This window comes from Parasteatoda tepidariorum, chromosome 1 (assembly GCF_982258835.1).
Source record: "Parasteatoda tepidariorum strain Cologne lab strain chromosome 1, Ptep-v5.0, whole genome shotgun sequence".
Taxonomy (NCBI): domain Eukaryota; kingdom Metazoa; phylum Arthropoda; class Arachnida; order Araneae; family Theridiidae; genus Parasteatoda; species Parasteatoda tepidariorum.
In genome coordinates, this window is record NC_141755.1 from 119014554 (window position 1) to 119036221 (window position 21668).

At 28.3% G+C, this 21668-nt stretch overlaps 1 protein-coding gene across 3 annotated transcripts in view; it reads right to left on the bottom strand.

Moving 5' to 3' along the window:
- LOC107439581 (VPS35 endosomal protein-sorting factor-like) overlaps positions 1-21668 on the bottom strand; it is a 50115-nt gene that overhangs the window by 15443 nt on the left and 13004 nt on the right. For all 3 annotated transcript variants that reach the window (XM_043052609.3, XM_071180441.2, XM_043052611.3), the window contains exons 8-19: positions 21178-21255; positions 20953-21097; positions 20247-20340; positions 17688-17765; positions 15933-16102; positions 14903-15014; positions 12257-12373; positions 8927-8980; positions 3980-4209; positions 3337-3417; positions 326-488; positions 175-252 (exon numbers count right to left, since the gene is read on the bottom strand). In XM_043052609.3, the coding sequence (XP_042908543.1) occupies positions 175-252; positions 326-488; positions 3337-3417; positions 3980-4209; positions 8927-8980; positions 12257-12373; positions 14903-15014; positions 15933-16102; positions 17688-17765; positions 20247-20340; positions 20953-21097; positions 21178-21255 (1400 nt within the window). The remainder of the gene's footprint in view (positions 1-174; positions 253-325; positions 489-3336; positions 3418-3979; positions 4210-8926; positions 8981-12256; positions 12374-14902; positions 15015-15932; positions 16103-17687; positions 17766-20246; positions 20341-20952; positions 21098-21177; positions 21256-21668) is intronic.

The window sequence follows — 21668 nt, forward strand, 5'->3', positions numbered from 1 at the left end:
TGGCCGGAAGTTAAAACTTTTAAAAACTATTCCCAGCTTTAACAGTATTAGGCAATGATCAATGACTGTTTTAAATGCTAGAGAAATTAAAGTTTAGTAAGTAGTTTTATAAATTATTAATAAATATGTCTTTGTCATAATGTTCCAAAGTAGCACTGGTATACAAAAGCATACCTTTACAAAAGCTGAAGTCTTCCTTGTATGGTGACCTTTAACAATTTGCCTTGTTCTCATAGCAAGAAGATTTACACACTATAAAAAAGGAAGGAAATTAACTTTCACAGCATAATTGTGTTGCTTGTTTAATATAAAGTTAACTACCTACCTGAACTAATTGAATTAAGGCCATATCTAAGTTGCTGAAAGTAGCTCTGGCTTCAACATAGAAACCCAATTGTTGTTCAAAGTCACGCCCAAAACTAATTTTTCTGATAAATGCACAAATGAGTACACCAATCTGCCTTCTCTCATCTTCCAAGGTTAGAGCACTAAAGCAAGAAAGAACATTTTGGTGCTAGTACTGTTAGTTGGTTTAAACCATGTTTTCTTTTCTTTTTTTACAACTAAATTTTCTATTACTCATATAAAATTTAGTTTCAATTTAACCAAATGAAAAATATGAAGTTTTCTGACAGCATTTTTTTTCAAATGGTCTCATATATTTAAATTTGTCTTGATTCAATAAATAAAAAAAAAATGCTTATCTTATAACAATTAATTGATATTAATGCTACAAATTGTATACCACTACAAAATGACATTAATGTAAATAAGACTATTATGTTATATTGATAGTTAAGGGGAGAGAGAAACTAGCTTTACATTTACTTCTAAAATAACCTTTAATTTTTTTTCCTTCTTCATGTTATAGCATGCTTATTTTCAAGTGAAGGGGAATTGTAAAACAATCGATAAGCATATTTAAAATTATATATATTTTTTATCATGTTCTGAAAAAAAAGTGAATATTTAAAATATTAATCAATAAATAAAAAAAGAAATACTTTTTTTAATTAAGTTCTTTTAATTTGAGCTTAATATATAATAATAACATTTTTTAAAAATAAATTAAAAAAAAAAAACATGTTTTTTTTTTTTTTAATGACATGAAAAAAGTTTTTTTATTTTCCAATATAAAAATTCATATTAAAAAGGCGAAAAATGATAAATAGTCGAAAACCTATCATATGTGACGGGAAATTACGATCGATTCATTCCAATCAAATGCGTCAAAAAATTGATAACTCAAATTTGAAATTTTTACGCCTTAATAAAATTATATTAAGAAAACATCGGAATTTGAAAAAACATGCGAAAAAAAATTATAAAAAATTATATGTAAAAAAATTATAACTTCCATAAGAACTATCATCAAATGACATGAAAATACGATGGAATCATCACAAATCTAACACTTCAAAAAAAAGTAATATCTTAAGTTTGAAATTTGCATGTCCTAATAATGCTCCACTGCAGGGGCACTGCAATGTTCCTAGAAACAAATATTTTTATTTTTAATTTTAATAAACATATATAAAGTTAAATTATTGTTTATGTCCTGATACTTGACATCTCTTCTCTGCTATTATCTTTTCTATTTCGGGAGAAATTTTATTGGCCGAGACTACTTTCAAAATTGACCCAACGTGAGCGTTATTAATACGGTTTCTGACAGGAGATTTATTTCCATTCATTACAGAAAATAATTGCTCTCACTGATAAGTACTTCCAAACTTGGAAATAATTTCCTACGCAAATTTTCGGGTATTTTCAAACCTTGCTGGTAAATATTCGTGAAATTTAGGCACACCCACTTCAATGAATTTTGCCTTCAAATTTGAGTCACACTGCATCTCAATCACTTCCATTTGCATATAACTGGGTACTGAGTCTATATTTATTGAGAAAATCGAAGGAAGCAAACAAAATTTGTCTTCCAAAGAATTAAAATTTTTAAACCTTGTCTCAAATTCTGTTCTAAGATTTGAAATTTTTTTCTGCGTATTTTTGACAGGATGCAGTATCATCTAAACGAGATTTGTTATTGTTGCACATTGGGAAGTGCGTTATATCTTCATTTTTCAGTTGCCTTTCCCAAAGAAATAGTTTACATTTGAATGCTTTTTTAATTATGTCAAACATGTTCGTAATGATCTGATCCTTGCCTAGTAACAATAAATTTAAATCGGATAAGTGTTTGGTTATATCAACCATAAAAGATAAATCTTGCAACCATATTTGATTGTAGAACAAGCTTGTATCTTGATTTATAGTTTGTAAAAACTTACATATTTTTTCTTTCAAATCCCAGAATTGATTGAGAAGCTTGGAGCAAGATAATCAACTTACCTCGCTACAATAGGATAAACCTGATTATGTACTATCTAATTGATAGCTTAGTGTGAAACTGACTCCATTTCAGCCAATTAGAATTCTAAATTTTGGAGCGGACAATTTAAAATGATCCGTATAGTTTATAAATAAAGTATATTATAATTTTATATGCTGGTTTCGTTTCTAACTCACATTCCTATTTTACTTCGGATATATTGACTGGGCCACAAAAATGTTCATCTCGGGCCGCATTTCAGCCAATTAGAATTCTACATTTTCAAGTGGACAATTTAAAATGATCCGTATAGTTTATAAATAAAATATATTATAATTTTATATGCTGGTTTCATTTCTAACTCACATTTCTATTTTATTTTTATTTTGCTTTGGATATATTATTGGGCCACAAAAATGTTCATCTCGGGCCGCATGCAGCCCGCGAGTTTGACACTCCTGCTCTACTGTATATCAGATTGAGGAAAAACAAAAAACTTTGAGTTCTTTGAGATCTGACAAAGAACAAAAAAAGTAAAAATATTACTTTTTCTCACCTGCGTTTTATTCTTGCCGTTTTGCTTCATTCATAAACAGCATAAAGGATACCCTATTCCCATTGGAACTAATTAGCATATTTAATATAAGTTCTTTAAGCATTTTAGGATAGGCATTTTCTTTTTAAAAATTTAATTAATAGAAAAAAAGTTCAGGGCGATATATAGATATATATATATATATATATATATATATATATATATATATATATATATATATATATATATATATATATATATATATATATATATATATATATATATATATATATATATATATATATATATATATATATATATAATGTGTCCAGGCTTAAATAAATATTATACTGATTCATATGATAATAATTTTGTTAATCATAATTGTTCAGTGCAAACTATTTTTTTATTCAAGCATTTTGTTAAAAGTTTTAAAATCATTAATTCCGCAAAAAGTAGTAAAGAGACTCACTTGACCGAATCGTGTATTGTTTTACAAATGAACATAGCAGCATTGACGATAACGGGATCACAAGTCGTCTCTTGCTGGTATCTAAATAGAAAGAGTGAACAGCGATGTAAGCACTAAACTATAAAAAATAAACTATGGGCAATTCACTTTTTTTTTTTATAAAAATATTAAATAAAAACTTACATAAAAAGCTTAGAACAAATCTTTTCATATTAAAATTTAGTTTAAAATATCTTTAATTAAGAGCCATACCCTATTTTTCCCCCTTATTAATATTCCATTTTTTGTTGAAGAACTATTTTTAGATCTAATGTTTAGTATTTCTCAAAAAAAATTATCATAAAAGTTTTTCACTTCAATGAACTTGATTCAAAATACTTCATTTCCCCTTTTTATCATTAATTTTGATGTCATTAGGGAGTTTCTTACAACATCTTCTCAAAATAATCCCTACAATAAAAATCGAGGCACTTAAGTTTTATGTGTATTCCCAGATTTGCCGTTCTACTTCTGTATTAATAAGATGTAATAAAAGATTCCGTGCCTGCATCCTACACCATGTGATATACGTATACTTTATTTTATTGTGAAGCGGTAGTTGTGTAAACAGTGTTGTAGACAACGCTAACTTAAAGAGGAATACCTCATAAAAGCTTCCAGTATATTTTTACAGACGTCCACTTTAACAGAATCCTTCTGAAGCATGTCAAGGAAAGGCAAGAATTTATCCATAGAGAAGATGACGCTGAAATCATGGATATGCAAAAGAATGCGATCTACGACTTTGGTCAGCTGTGGATAATGTTGTTCAAATGCACGATCGAGTAACATATGGCGGATGATGTCTCCGAGAAAAGTGTTCACTTCCCGCTTCTGAAAATAATAAATGCGCTATAGTGGATCAAGAGAAGAAATATCTTTTAAAAGAGCTATTGTTGACAATTTAAAGACAACAAAAATGGATAAAAATATCAATGGATATAAAAAATGGATAAAATATATAGTAGTATATAGATATTTAAAAAACATATTTACTAAAATACCATTTGTCAAATGCAGCCCGATGAAGCTTAAAGATGAGGGGATTTATAAATATTCTAAGCAAATCATTAAGTGTCTTCAAAGAGTTTCTGTATGCTGCCTTTTGTCTATTGTGACATCCTGATCTGTAGAGCGAAAATACGAACTTCTCAATTTAATTGAAAATACAGAATTTACTCGTCTATCCTTGATCACCAATCGAGAGATAGCGAAAATAAATTTCTTGCCTTGGTTTAAAGTATAAAGTTCAAATCACATAAGAAATATCAGTAGCTGATTTTCTTTTAAATTCAAATGAGAAAAAAAAATATACATCCGCACCAAACACAATATTGGCAAACCCTGTGTGTCGGATACATGAAACGAGCTAGTGAAGTGATCTGAGAATAATTTCTGGGGTTAGTGAGTGATAGGGTTGGGTTATATAAAACAAAATATAAAAGAATTTTAAAGGTAGGGAATTTATTAAAATCAAGCCAAGATGTGCGAGGGTAAAATAAACTTCGTTAGATAATACTTTCAAAAGTAATTCAAAATGTTTAAATAATGGCCAAGATCTTTTATATTTTCAAATAAAAGAGAAAGTTATTGCAATAAAATATATTTTTATTGCGATTAATTTTTGCCTTGCATTAAAAAAAACTGAAAAATGAGATCAAAAAATGAAAAAAAAAAACAATTCAATAATTTAAAATACTAATTCAAACAAGTTAAATGTGTTGCACGTCTTTAGTCATAAGAGGACATTATTGCAAAAAATCCTAAATCTATTGCTAATAATTTCCGCTGAAGTGATTTGTGATGTTAAAAGAATCCTAAGCTTTAAATTGCAAGTGCTACGATAATGTTTTTTTTTACTATATATATCTAAGTTTTTTATTTAAATAAAATATGTATATTAATGTGTAATTTGTATGACTATGATTTACAGATGTGCAATGTGTACAAAAAATTACATCAATTTTATCTTTAAATGTATCTCTCTCTTTGTGTCAACATCCTTTTCAGATATAATAAAGGTGAAATAAAAATTGCTCCAACATAAAGGATTTTACAAAAGAAAATTAAATTAAAATCAAGAAAATTAAAACTTAAGCTAAAGTTCAACCTAACGCCTGCTTACGATTGAGCTTCTCTATTTTTTTTTATTTTAAGTACTTATGAATTGTAATTCGAAGATATTATTAGATAGAAGATTTAATAAGAGAAAAATAACTTTCACAGAAAGAAACATTATCTGAAAAGTTTTCATCACTAAAATAGATTTTTAAAAATATTCCTTCACTAAGATCGAAAAATCTCGTCCATTTAATTAAACCACTGATTATAAATGAGCTTTTCATTTATTAGTTAATGCAATCCTAAGCCTGTTCCATGAAGATATAAGAATGACTTAAAAAATCCCCTCTCCAAATTTGAAAAAAAAAATAGCCCCTTATTAAAATTATTCCCCAAGTCAATTTTACAGTTGCAAAATTACAAAAAATATCTAAAATATTTTTTACAAAGGGTTCCCTGTCCAAAATTGTCTATGACGACTTGCCCCCTCTTAGGACCCTTGGATATGGACATTAGATTCAGAGGCAATATGGATGAATCTCCTTTATAGTTCGACTTACAATAAACCTTTGACTTTAAAGGTTTTTAAGTTGTAGTCTGCAAAACAAAAGAAAAAGAACACTGTAGTTTTGAGTGCTATGGCAAATGTTATAACACCCAAACCTTTGATTATATTTAAAGGATTAAAGAACATTCCTAAAAGTGAATTTCCAAAAGAGGTTAGTGGTAACTGTAGCAATGGAAGGCTCTATGAAAAGTGTTCTTAATAATATTTATAAGCAGAAAGTTTGAGTTATGTGACTTCATTCTTTTTTCAATTCCAGATCTCTGCTTGTGCTCAATAGTTGCAAACCTCACTCAAAACATTAGAAGTTAAATTGAGTTTAAGATAACATTATAAAACCGAACTTGCTGTCATACCAGGTGTTTCACTTCTTTTGTTATCGCTGGAACAAACCATTTAACCATTAGATGAAACGATTATAACATAACTGGCAACATTGGAGAATAAAAATTATGGTGATTTTACTAACAACATTTTTTAGGCTACAAGTGAAGTATTTTAATACATCATGCATAATCATATAAGTCAAAAAGATAAATTCGAAATTGGAAATAATATAAGCACTTACATTCAGCAAAGTAAAAAATATGTATATATATCTTAATCTAAAGAAGATTTTTTAAAATCATTATTTATAATTACTAAAACTATTAACACTCAACATTACTGGCAATAGCACAATCTGTTGAGGAATAAGAGAAGTATTTTAGCCATCACCAGATATTTTATCGCCAAGTTTTTTTAAAAATTTCTTCAACAAATACGGAGAAATTTGAGAGTATACCGGTAAACAGGAGATAGTCGTAAAATACGAAAATAGTCTTCATTATAAAACAGGAGACTTGGCAGGTATGCTATGGACTAAATGGAAAAAGCGATTTAACTAAATACAGCATTCGTCGATTGTCATATTCTACAATCACACAATGCTGCCTAGGAAAAAAATTCCAAAAGAATTAACTGCAAAATCTTTTGTGCAATGTGAAAGGACTTGTGATAATTTACATAGAACTTATGATAGAAAACATTAACAGTGCTGATAATGGTTGCAATGAAAACAGGTCTCTATTAGGTTTGACTGATTGATGAATAATTTTTAAAAGAAAATTTTGCAACTGAAAAATGAGAGAGAAAAAATGAAAAAAAGATATTTAAGTGAGATAAAATAAATATGTGTTTCTTATTAATGTAAGTCATACATTATGAGTTTAGTTATATGCCATGAAAGGAAACTGGACACACACAACACAGATAATAAGCATCTGAATGAAATGTCAAATATTCATTTTAAGGAATGTTATTTCATTTTCTCCCTTAAGAAGTAGCGCATAATAAGTATGAATTGTTTTCATGATGTATTGATAAGATGGAATCTGGTTAACATAAAATAACTATGATAGTCCCGCCAATTTTGGCTCAACAAAGTTCGACTGTATTCAACAAAATAGCAAAAGCATTTTAAAAATGTATGTTTTTGCCAATAGAAACAACTGATTTAAAAGAAAGCAAAAATCGTCTACATTGAAATATGAAGGGAAAAACAGTCTACCCTCGTTAATGCGAAATCGGAGGGACTATCATAATTATTTCATGCTAACCGAATTTTGTTTTATCCGATACATCATGAAAACAATTTGTTTCATACTATTAATACATGTTACGTACTACATTAATGTATGCAAATAATTCTACTATGAACTAAACAAATTAAAATAAGCTTTAGAATTATAACTACTTCATTAACCTATCTTATTTGCCCATCTAACAAAGGAAGAAAAATAGAAATAGCATTCCTCAAAATGAATAATTAAGATTTTATTCATCATTCATAACAATAATACAATAACACGGTCAGGTATTATATTATAACAGGGGTTTCCAACTGGCGGCCCAGGGGCCGCTTCTGGCTCGCGAGGCCTTTTTTTGAGGCCCGAGAACTAAAATATATTAGGTGTCATTGCTTTGCGAATAATTTTCGTAACAAATATATATGGGTTTAAAATACTTTTCTTGTTAATAAAAACCTAATTTCTTCGTTTCTGTGAAATTTAACATACCAACGGTGCAAAAAAATTTATTTCTCAGGTTTTGCATCCAAGAAAATATTTATTCAAACACGAAAATAATCGCGTATGTTGCTCCTTTTTATTTCATTTTTTTTTGTATTTTGTGAATATAATTTAGCACGCGCGTACCTGAAATTTTCTCGAAGGAATTCTCTGATTTAACTTCTTGAAACCACTCTTTTTGGACGAAAATATTTACACCCATATTTGTAAATTTTAAATTTAAAATGCAAATATCTATTCTCTGGTGGTTACAGCAGACATACCTCAATTTTCTCATTGAATATTTTGCGTGCTACTGTGTAAGTTTTAATACCAACCCTTTTAAAGTTTTATATCTTAACAATTTTATATCTGTTGCACATTAATTGTTTAATACATAGGTGCACATTAAAGTAATTGCAGCCCGAATTTTTATTATTTACTTTATATTTTTAAAACTATTATTAATATTTCAAAAATCTACTTCCTATTCTAATTTGTAATTCAATACTTTTGTTTTGCACAACTTGGTAAAAATCTGACAGAAATATTTAATGTTCCTTCAAACATAAAAGAGTCCTACACAAAATTTTGATAAAGTTGTGGCCCGCCATGTGATTTGTGTTTTTAATTGTGGTCCCCGGCCTCATGTAAGTTGGAAACCCCTGTATTATAACATACTATAGTACATATCTAATTATTTATTATTTATGCTGTATACAGTTTCCTTTAATGTTAAGCGATAATCAGTAAAATAATGCTTGAAAATTTCGTGTTAAACATGTAAAATAGAACAATAATTGATTGCTGACTCACGGGACCAAACATGCATTTCATGCTAAGGTCAGTGAGGTTTAACTGTATTTACTGTACTTACAGAGAAATGCTTGACAATATATTCAATCCATACTTCAGCACAACTCATATAATCCTAAAAAATAAAATACACATTAAAATTTTTAAAAAATTCATATATTAACACATTTATAACAAAAATTATTCAATACTCTCTTTAGTATAATTGAAACTGTAGCTTTCAATGTTAAAATAAAGCTATATAAATAATGCCACTTAAGCACCCAGGAAAAAACAGATTTATACCAACACAAGTGGAAGAAATAAAATTTAAAAAAATAAATAAATCTTGTTTTATAAATAAATAGACAATACATCCGTTAAAGTGGAACAATTCGTAAAGCAGTCACAGTAGGGATAAAAATCGAATTATTATCATGTTAACCAGGTTGTAGATTACATACAATTTAGTTTGACAATAGAATAATTTGTTGAGTTATTCATTCCTTTATTTGATTTTGTACTTGGAGGCACTTTTAACAATTACACTTACCTAACTCAGCAATGCTTTTTTAAAACAATTTCGATACCCTTCATAATTTTCGTGATTGCGTTAACACTAAACCAACCATAACCTGTCAAATGACCGTTTAAGAACTTTAGCATCGAAAATGCGCTTATCATCTTATCGTTTTTGCACATTTGACTTCATAACCTTTTCTAACAATAATATACAGTTCATCTTCTATTACTTTTTTTCTGTATTTTGTTTGTTTTGAATAATACTTGTCGTATACCTATTTCTACCACAACCGGTCATTTGACCGGGAGAACAATTTATTGCTTTATAAGGTTATGGGATCAGAAAATACAATGTAATGCGCGTTCACATATTGCATTCGATTAGTTGCACATTTCTGCAAAGACTGTTACGTAGTTAGTTCAATCAGAACAACTGTGAGTTCAAATTTCAAGAAAGTACCTAAAATTTTAGATTGGTGTTTTTGTGTAAGAAAAGGTGACAAAAACTAAATGTTATAGTAAGTAGTTTGTAATTTATTTTGATAGATTTACTTCATTTCTAACTAACTGTTAGCTTGTTAGATGTCGAAACAATCAAGACAGCACAAGTTCTTAGAAGAAATAATATTAATTATAAGAATTATAATTCTTATAATTATAAGAATTATAGAAATAATAATAATTAGAAGAAATATATTTGCATAAAATATACAATAGAAACACCCTGTATATGTAAAAAATGCATTGAGTAATGAATTAAAAATTCTTATTCTTTGTGTTTGTAATACGTAAAAATTGGCAATATACAATTTTGTTTAATTATAATACAGTTTTTATAGTTTATTTCTTTCCAAAATCCACATTTCATACATTCAGTCAAGAAACATTAAGTCCGGTCCTTTGACCGGCTAGGGTAGAAATAGATATACATTAAGTGTTGGTATGTTTAGTGTTAATACAATTTTTGATTTCATATAAATACTGCTAATATGTGTACTTATATTAGTTGCATTTAACACCTTGGGAATATAATTTTACAATGGCGCATTTGTAAAATTCTTCTCATTGTAACCTTCAAAAATGAATGAATATATTTAATTTCTGCATAAAAAAATGATAGGCTGATTTTGTATACCGCTATCATGGCTTAAGAAGTGTCAATTACGGTTTCTGCATAATGAAGAAAAACTTAAATGTAATTAAAATTAAATTTAATAAGTACCAGAAAGTTTAAATGTTTTTCATATCAAATCTTTAAAAAAAAAATATAATAACTATTTTCTAATGAATTATTTACGGAATTTTCAAATGAATAAATCCTATTATTTAAAACTAGATTTGAGTACCCATACTTAAGAGTATTTAATTAGAAAAATAAGTATGCTTTTAATACTTGCAAATTTAATATGTGGTTTGCAATAGTCTATTTGTTAAGTATGCAATTCGTTGATTTAGTAGAATTAATAAAGTTTATGATATTTTAACCAGTGTTTTCATTACAGCGCGAGAATCTCGTATATTTTTTCTTTTCTCGCATAAAAAAATGATTACCGCGAGAAATTCGCGCATTCTATAAATCAATTTCAAACTTCACGAATTTCTCGCATTTTGGAAAAAGCTTCGAATTACGCCATTTAGAATAAAATCCGTTTCACTTTTCTTCCTGGATCTTTCATTATTTTCAACATCTGCCCCATTATCTAGTTTCCCTACTTACCAGTATTGTTCAGAACCTTTTCGAACAACAAAACACAACCACAGAACCCCTTTCGGAACACATTTCTCTGCAACCACGTGTTTATCGTAGGTAAGGTTTCTTCATGTAAGACGCTCAAATTTTTTATGCACTTATGTAAGATGGACAAATACCTTGTAAAGGCAAAATCTTCTATGATGATGCACCAAAAATATTCAATGCTTTAAAAAATAGAAGACATTAAAAAGGTATGTATTATAATTAAAGAAATGATTTTTTTTCCAAGAGTTTTTGTGTTTTTTTAGTTTTTAGAAATCTCACATAATTTTTTCAAATCTCACCCTGTTTTTGAGAAAGGGTGAGAAATTCTCACCCATTTTTTTTCTATGATGAAAACACTGTTTTAACTATCTTTCTGTTAGTTTTTTTTTTTTTTTTTTTTTTTCATTTTCACACTTTTAAAGATGATCTTTTAAATATCTTGGAAATGAATACTATTATTTAAACTAAATTGCAATTATAAACTTTTTAAAAAGTTATTTTAGGATTTGATAAATTTCTTTTCAAATTTTTTGGACCGAAAGAAATTATTCCTTTTTTTTTGGGGGGGGGGGTTACGATAGGTTCTTACATGTCCTTCCTAGGTATTTATTTATATAAATAAACTTTAAAACAAAGTTTTCAAATTTGTGATACTAAAACAAATTTTTTTAAAAAGAAAAATTTAAATTTTCTAACTTGTTTAAAAAAAATGCTGACAGTGTAATAGAAATGTCACATTTGCTTTTGTATAAAACATTTATTTTTATGTTTTCTAGTGCAGGTCTCTTAATTGATATGAATAGAGAGTTTTACTTCTGAATACTAAATTTTTTTTAATAAAACTGCTATTTCTATTCCTACTTTAATCTTTCCAAACAATATCACTGATATAGGTGGCCTACAGTGGTATCTGAAATTTTATTCATTGATAAAAAATATGTTTTAAGCCTACATAAAGAATTTTGACAAAACAAAAGTCTACAATAATACAAAAAATAATAAAAATAACTATTGAAAAAAAAAAACTCTGGAACTCCAAATAGGAGAATGGGGTCTCAGACGAATGCCTCAGCTGCTTTACTCTTGGTCTAGCCTTGATTTAAAATAACAATAAAAATAATAAATAATTATTGAATAAAAATTCTAACTCACAGCCGGATTTTTAAGTTTTGTCACAATCTTCCAAATGTCATTCAACAATTGCAATTTTTCATTTTCCGGAGGATCTGCAGAAATTAAACACAAACCAAGAGTTCTAAACAGTAGGTGCTAAAGAAAAGTAAAAATAAAAGGTTTTAATAAGTAAAAAATTCTGTACAAAAGTTTAAAAAAATCTCTTCATTTCACAGATTTCTTTAAAGGATGTTTTAGGGGGGAAAAAGTCTTCATACAGCTGTCGAAAAGTTAATTTAAAGATTACCTGCAGGTTTTTTAAAGCAGGTTTTAATGGTACAAATTTTTGTAAAGGTTTTATGCACAATTTGTTTTTTTTGTGAAACCTTCACATGGCCTGCAGTTATTTTATAGGTTTTCTGCAGAATTTTGTAAATTCTCTGAAACCTTCATTTTCGTCTAAAAATAAGACTAAGACTTTTTTAAAGTTTTTTTTTACCTTCTCTGATACAATTAAATTAATTGTACCTAATTAAAAGGAAGGGTACTTTAATCACCTAAGCTCTCAGTGCTTTTTTTTAAGATTTGAACAGAATTTTCAAATATATTTTATGCAGAATTTTTATAAATTTATATAGAGTGGTAAATAATAGAGTTAAATTATTCATTAATATTGAAATGTATTTCATTTCTAAAGCAGAAAATATAGTTCTTACAAAAAGTTGGAAAATAATAATATAATTTGCTGCTTTGAGTTGCATCAGTTAAAAAATATTTCAAAAAAAGCAACAATTTTATTTACAATTTATTGATAATAATTAATAGATTTTTTATTTCAATGCAGCTAAATTAGCAGAAAGCTTGAAACTTTTTCTGCTGGAGAGTCTTTTTTTTATTCTTTTTTTTAAAGAGTCTTTTAGATTTTTTGATGACAGAAAAAAAATTCCATTTAATTAGCAAAAAACAAACATTCCTAATTTAATCTTAATATTCCCGAAAATAAATTTGAGAAAAATCTTCACTTTGTCGATAACTTGCAATAACCAAGCAGATTTTTTTACAAAATCATTTAACTGAAACAAAAATCTATAAAAAATCTTTTATTTAATATTTGTATTTCTTAATAAATCACTTTTCTGGTGTTGTAGCTTTATTTTGAAAGAAATGCCAATTCAGAGATAATTGATGCATCCTAACAATCTGCATAGCCAGTTAGCGACCTACCTGTTGGAAATATGATCGATAATTACGTCAATTAAGCCTGAGCCTATGCCAGTTGTTTATCTCTAATTAAGTCATGTAATAAAAGTTCAATGTTGGGCATTCATTGCGAGTGGGAACGTAACCACACTTGCGAGACAATGTTTACGGAAAGACCAGCTACTACTCAACTTCTCACTTACTTGTACAATAATTATATAAGATGTACAGCAGCTTACCATTCAGTCGAATCTCGATGTTTAAAGGCTGAGAATTGACCAGAATAGTGGCTCTCTTTAACTTAGTTTCTAAAGCTTTTGTCATGTAAGATTCTTTGAGAAGTGGAGCCTATGCTTTGACATGCGTCTCGATTATGTGAAGCTTAGTACGTTCTGTTAACTTTTTCATCATAATCATTTGTAATTCATGTTCCACAGTCTTCTAATAAATGCTTATTTTCGCAAGAATTTTCTGCTTTCTCAGTTCAACTACTGCGTCAATTACTCTGAAGTTTTATTGACTGTTGGGAAAAAGTCCGATACCCAACAACACTATCTAACAGCATTTGTGTGTCTTAGCAACTGCCCGTTTCCCACCAATAATCATTGAATAGTTGGTAACTATTTAAATATTCTATTCTTTCATTTAATTATTCTATCATTTTAAGCTGGCATTCAATTAATGATATTTAATAACCGATTATTTAACTACTGATTCTTATTTGAATACTTTGAAAGTGTCAACGTTACGCGTACCTTTAACAGATGACTCAGAATATCTTAAACAATCTTCAAAAATATGCAAAGTCTAGAAGGAAACTTGTTTTTTTTTTAATAATTATTTTATTTTTCGTTACAATCAAAAATATCTTGTCAGTTTTCAAAAGATAAATAAAGTATACAAAAGTTTAAGGTAATTTAAAGTGACTGATATATATCAACGTGATTGATAGAATATATCAAATACATAAAAGTCTACAGAAATTGTTTTGTTTGAGTGCAATATTTTTTTGTTTAAGTGCTTGGTAAGTATTTAATCTATTTTTAAATTAAATACTGAATTGAGTTATTCGTAAAATAAGCCCTGCATTAATTGAGTGTTACTGCATAAATAAAAAAAATTATTTTAAAGAATTCTGCATAAACCTTTAAAACAAAAACTTCAGGAAAACTGTAGTATTTCAGGAAACTGTAGTATTGTACAGATCTCCCTGCAGCTTTTATAAAAGTAGAAACATTTACTGAAACTTTAGCTAAACACAGATAAAATAAACATAATCAAAGCAACAGTTTATATGAAGTTTCTTTTTATCTATATCTGACCAGTAGGTTTTGTAAAGTTTTTCCCTTCTACAAAGGTTTTTTTGGCTCTGCAATGACTACAGAATTTTTATCTGAGAACACATTAGTTTTTTCTAAGCATTTTTTAAAGGTTTTGTACTTGGGAATTCTATTGATTGATACAACAAAAAAGAAATTTACATACTTTTGGAAAGCCAGAATCATCACATTCCTTCATTATTTCAACGAGTTCAGTAGCACGTTTCGCAATGAATTCTGGTTTAAAAGCAGCCATCACTGAATTTAACAACAGAGCACTAAAGAGACATTGAAAATGGTTTTCTCGTAAGAATAGTTTCCGAAACAACAGAAGTTAAACACAAAAGTTTTAAACCATTTTATATTTTCAAGAGTCCAAGTTCTGAAAAGCTGTTTACTCCATAAATATTGATTCAATTCAACAGGTCAAAATACCTGTTTATTCAATTCAACAGGTCATAACGGATGTTTATTCAATTAACACAGTCATAATAGATCTAACTCATCCAATGTATAACAAAGACTAAGTTGTTTATCTTAGAAATTAATTTTTTATTATGTTCCAAAAATAAATTCATAACTTTTTGGTGTAGACAAGTGACATTTAAAAAAATTTTAAAAATTTAAATTAAAAAAAAATATGAAAAGAATTAAAATGCTTTATGATTTTTCAAACTTAAAACTTTTAAATTTATAATAGTGTTAGATATATAAAAAAAAAAGAATTGTTGGTATAACAGAAATAAATTGCTTCCTATCAACATTACCTATTTTATTTTATTATAACCATCGTTGAACAGCCGACCTAATTTTTATGGGTTTACGACTACTAATGTTCAACTCTGAAGCCTTTTAATTTTGAACCCAATCCAGAAGACAAGGGAACTCCTGGATCGAGTATTGTGAGAAATTTGCCTTCCTGGAGGACTTTTTGATGGAGTTAACCCGCATTTGCATTACTTAGAGAGGAAGACCACGAGAACCTCCCAGGGTTAGCCTGGTGGCAAGGGGACTCTAACCCATGATCCGTCTACCACTGAGGATATTTCAGGTCAGCACTGTGGTCGGTGCAAGTCGGTTGCGGAATTCATATTGACTGGGATTCGAATCTGGTTCGCTTCATTGGACGGCGAACACACTATCCCCTGAGCCATCGCGGCTCTAACATTAAAACAAAACAAACAAAAAAACATTACCTATTGCACTGATTTTTAGAATTGTGCAACACTTGACTTAAAACTGTTTCTGATGCTTTGTATGTAACACATTGAAGAATCCAGTCAAGAGCAGGTGGATAGAGAGTAAGATATGCTGGTAAATCCAAGTTTTGTTTCGTCAAAGTGTCTTGGACAAATTTGCTCTGCAACTGAAAGTAAGATATTAGGACTTAATATTTGAAATGCAGACAAACTCTGCTATAGTGGATTGCCTGAAGACCAAACAATAAGTCCACTATAAATGGTAGTAAATTACATCTAATTTCTTAGAAAAATTATTTTCTTAGCGTACAACAATCGTACTGTTGGAAATAGTGATGACGATAGCACATACCATATATTCTGGCGCATAACGCACCCCGCCGTATAACGCGTACCCGTAATTTCTAATACACTTTTTTAAAATTTTAAGATATACTCTTTGTTCAACGTGTACGAAAATTTGGATTGTGCATGTGCAATATCTCATCTTTCAAGATCGTAAATAAAAAGTTTTTTCCCTATCTTTTGCAAAAATAAAGGAACTGAATTTGACATGTATGTGAGGATAGAGTTGAAAGAGTAATAATGTGATTCAGAGAAAAGAGATTGTTGTATTCAGCAGTGCAGGTGTGTGCAAGAATGTTGTTCCCCACATTCCAGAAGTAAGGGGGGGAGGGGTATCTGGAATGCTGTCTATTGTGTATGTCTCAAAAGCATACCACAAATCAGGAGACAAAATGTAATTCCTCCTCTGCCTATCGCACCATTTGATGCCCTGCCTTTGAAAAGGAAACATAGTAAGCTTTAAGAATTCAGCGTAGTTTTTAGTAGTAGACATGGCTCCTATCAAACGAAACAAACACAGTGCTGGATTTAAATGCAAAGTAATTCAATTTGCGAAAGAAAATGGAAATCGAACTGCGGCGAGACATTTTGGTATTGGGGAAAGCTTGGTGCGTGAATGGAAGAAAAAATAATGCATACGCCTAAGGATAAGTGTACATTGCGTACAGGACTAACAAAATGGCCGGTGTCAGAGGACAATATAGAAAACTGGGTTTTGGAAAATCGGCAAAATGGCTTGATTGTAACAAAAAACTGTGCTCGCTTGTTTGCTCTAAAATGGGCAAAGATCAATCCACATGAGAGAGAAAATTTCAAGGCTACTGTGAGTTGGTGTAGCCGATTTACGGCTCGAAAAAATTTAGTTCCACATGAAAAAACCAAAGTATCACAAAAACTACCAAAAGACTTGGATAGCAAATAGTTAAGTTTTCAAAAATATGGATGAGACCCCAGTCATGTTTGACATGATCGGTAATAAACGAACAATTTTTGAGCTGTTTACTATAAATATATAAAATCACATCAGATAAATGGAAGGTGCAAAAGGGAAAACTAAAAAAATTTACTCTATTATAAATTCATATTGTCATTCACTAAAAAAAATTGCTATGAATTTTATAACTTTTAAGATGCTTTAATCACATCAAATGAACTTTTGTTTTCAAAAGTAACTTGTGAATATTGGTGTAAAAGATTATAAAAATATTTGATATAAATGATAATGAATATCCCGAATGGCAAATGTTACAGTTGTTTATAAGGAATATTATGTAATATAATATATTATGTTAAGAGCACATAGATGAAAAAACAATTGAGAATAACATAAATAAAATTCATAAAACTGTTGTAACTTTAAATTACATAATTTTCTGTTGATTAAAAAAAGTTAAATGGTATTCTTACCTGATGATACATCATCAAAAAATCCCAGAAATTATTTCTCAAATGCTCATGAGCTTCTGGAGCCACACTCATACCAACCTTAAAGAGAAAACATAATGTAAGCAAAATACATTTTGAAAACATTACAGTAGAAGATCTATATAACATAATTCTATAAGCCACATTAGCTTTACAATCTCTAAAACAAACCAAAATTAATAATTTTTATTTTAATTTTTAGATCCAATGCTCTGGAAAGTTTTTTTTTCCTTTAAATAACAAATATTCAAATGTATAATTCAGTGCGTTTAAAGTATTTGTATTTAAAATTATTTTAAAACATTAATAATGATGATTTTCATGCATGCTTTTCATGTACACTGACAGAAAAAAAAATCCCAACACCAAGAAGGAGTTGTGCTAAATTCTCATACTTTTCAATGAGGCAGAAAGCTTTTAGAGGTTTGAGGGACCGATAATTACAAACTGAAAAAAAATAATTTTAATCACCCTATGACAAAAAATGCAGCAATAAATTTATAATAATTATTTCAGATATTACATGCAATAATTGCACAAAATTTCGAAAATCTAGGTTAAATATTTATGAAGAAGATATGGATATTTTTATGGAAAAACTAATTTTTTTGCTTTAACTTTAAAAATATTCAAAAATAAAAGAAAACTTTTGGAGCAATTTAAAATTAATTACAAATTTATTGCGGTAAAATTTGAGAGAAATTTCTTTAAACCGCGCATGCACCGGAAAATTTAAAAAAAAAAAATTCTCCCTTTTTTTTTGTAGTGAATCGTATTTGGCAATTAATAAGAGAAAATCAATTTGAATATCTTTAAAATTTAAAAAGTTTCAAGAAATTTTAGTTTTCATACTTTTCAAAATGATATGGGGTTTTCCACAAATTTCATTTTGTTCTAATAAACAAGATTAATTACAAATGACACCGGCATTGTCGGGGATTATAAAAAATAAAAAGTATCTTTTCTTTCTCAAGTTTTCTTTTCTTATACAACCACATTTCGGTGTATGAACGTTTATTGTCAGGTATTATCATTTGTTATTGAATTTGGTTCTATGATACAAAATAATATTTACAGAAAATCCCTTATCATATTTAGCTTCTTTTAAAAAGTATAAAAACAACTTAGTAAATTGCTGAAAACTTCTTAAAGTTTTAGGATATTCAAATTGGACTTTTTCCTTAGTGGCTAAATAGGATTCACAAAAAAAATTTTCTTTTGATTTTTTCCGAGCATGCATAACATAAAAGAACTACTTTAATTACTTATATATTGTACAATTTTCAATCACATTTTTTCAAATTTAGAATAAAAATTTTTTAATTAATTTTAAATTGCTCTAAAAAGTTTGCTCAATTTTATTGAATGTTTTTAAAGCTATAGGAGAAAAAAAAATGCAAGACAAAAAAATATTTTCTTTTTTTTTTAAATGTCGACATATCCATAAATATTTAATCTAGGCTTACAAAATTTTGTGCAATTATTGTATATAATAACCAAAATAATTGTTACAAATAACACATTTAAAAAAAATGTTTTGGGCATAGGGTGTTCAAAAACATTATTTTTCGTTTGCAATTTCTTTTTGTCGGTCCCTCAAGGCACTAAAAGCTTTAAACTTCATGGATAAGTATGAAAAATCACATGATCTAAACACTTCTAATTTTATAAAATAATTCTGTAAGCATTTCTTGAGAAATATAAAAAAAAAAATGTGACAGTATAGAAGTTTTTCCATTATTTTGTCCACCCCCTGTATATGCACACATACACATATTGTGATGTTAAACAGATAAGTTTGACATGTGAAATGATTAGTATAGCACAACGTGAAGCCTCACATATCAAGTCTTGCATTATAAATATCTACTATATTTTGTAAGTTTAACAGATCATTAATTATAGCAACAACAAAAAAGCGTTTCTATCAAAACATTTACATGTCAGGCTTTTTTCACACAAAAGAAAGCGTTTTCCTGTCATTTGAGAAGTGATTCCTTACTTTCCCTTTGAATGCTTGGGGGTTTACAGGAAGAAAAGGGAAATTTTTATGTCATCTAACATACACAATTGAGGTATTGTTCCCAATATAACTTTTTAGGCTGACTCACGTGAGATCAAAATCAAATAAATTGGTTCTTTAGTTAAAAAGTTACATAGGTTTTACGTAAACTAAATTATTTATTCATTTGACATTAAAAATGTTTTAAAAATTTTCATAACATTAAATTTCTATTAAACTTTATTATTTGAAGTGTTTAGAAGTTAATGTTAAATGAGTTTAATTAATTTTGCTCTTTTACCTCATTAAGATTTTCCTCTTCTAATTCTTTGTGTCGATTATTGAGGATATCACTTCATTCAAATTTTAAAATACATTGTTATAAATGAAGCTATACAAAACCTGCTAGATCATAGATTATGATTTTACATGTTGTGTATGCAGAAATATTACTCAGATCAGAATAAAATTCGACAACATTTTGAACACTATATTTAAGAAAAAAGTATGTTTCTATAAGACATGATATATAGAAATACCCGACATAGATAACATCGAGCATAAGCAGCAGCTAATGGGTCTCCAATTCCTCTTATCATCTTTGTTAAGCGCATCAATGCTTTGGAATATTCCCTGCAATTAAACAAGTTTATACTAAAAAACTGCAGACAAAGAAGTTTGTTATATAGTATAAGATAAGGTAATAAAAAGTCTCAAATAATGAATTTTCAATAATTTGTATTCAATAATTTTCAAAATAAAAATAACATACAGTCAGACCTCTGTTTAATAAAGTCACTAAATCACAATAAATAAATAAATAAGATAATAACTGATAATCGTTAAATAGAAGTTTCACTTTTAAAATACTTTTAACAATACTTAACAGTTTTTAAATCTAAAAACACTAGTTGATATAAACAAAAAAGTAATATACAGTACAGAACCCGTTATCCGGAAATCAGAAAACCAGAAAACCGGAACGAAATTCGATAAATTTTCCCGCCATTTTTGAAAAAAAAAAAACATTTTTTTCCTCAGAAAATTTTAGGATTTTTCTTTCTTTTTTGACCTTAATGGGGAATTTTGAAACTGTTTGTCCTCCACGAGAGAGTGAATCAATACTGGAACAGTTTTAGCCTCGAATCTCATCCAATATTCAAGTCATTTCAACCTATTTTAAAAAGCCTTGTTCACACAGTTTTTCAATGTTGTGAGATGGAAAAAATAAGTTAAATTATTTACCCTTGAGTGAGAAAACTGTATGACTTTAGGATGGCAGTTTCCATGTAGAAACGTGGAATCAGTTCACGTATGGAAGCAATTTTAAAGAACCAATTTCTGCATGTTTCTTTGGCTGATTCAGGCACCTGATCAGGAGTGAATTGCTCTAGAATGTTTTGCAGAAACATATAACATCTTTTATAAATTTGGCATTCAAGGTTATCATTTGAAATACGTATCTTTTACCTGGTAGAGGAACAGAATGCTTGCTTCCAGGCTTTTGATGCTCTGCTTTAGAATGAATTCTCTGGTATACAAGATTTCCTATAACATAACAAAAACAATTTATCACTTTTAAAAAATTCCATCATGTTCTAAAAAAAGTGAAACTATCATTAATGCACATATATGTTGGCATACAAATATATATTTTTACATCAAACACATTCAGAATAAAAATTTCCTGATTTTATTGAATTTCCCTGACTTTTGTAACTGATAGCATAAATTTTATTATTAATATATCCTTATTCTTAAATATAAATTACGCTGTACTTAATAAAGTGCAAGTGATAATATACAATATAAGTAATTAGACATTATAATTAACATTTCTACTTGCCATTGGAATTGAGAAGAAAAAAAAATTTAATTATTGCAAGTGCATTACTATTATAATTTTTGAAAAAAATGATTGACTTTTAGGTTTATCAAACCTAATTTTCTTTGACTTTCAG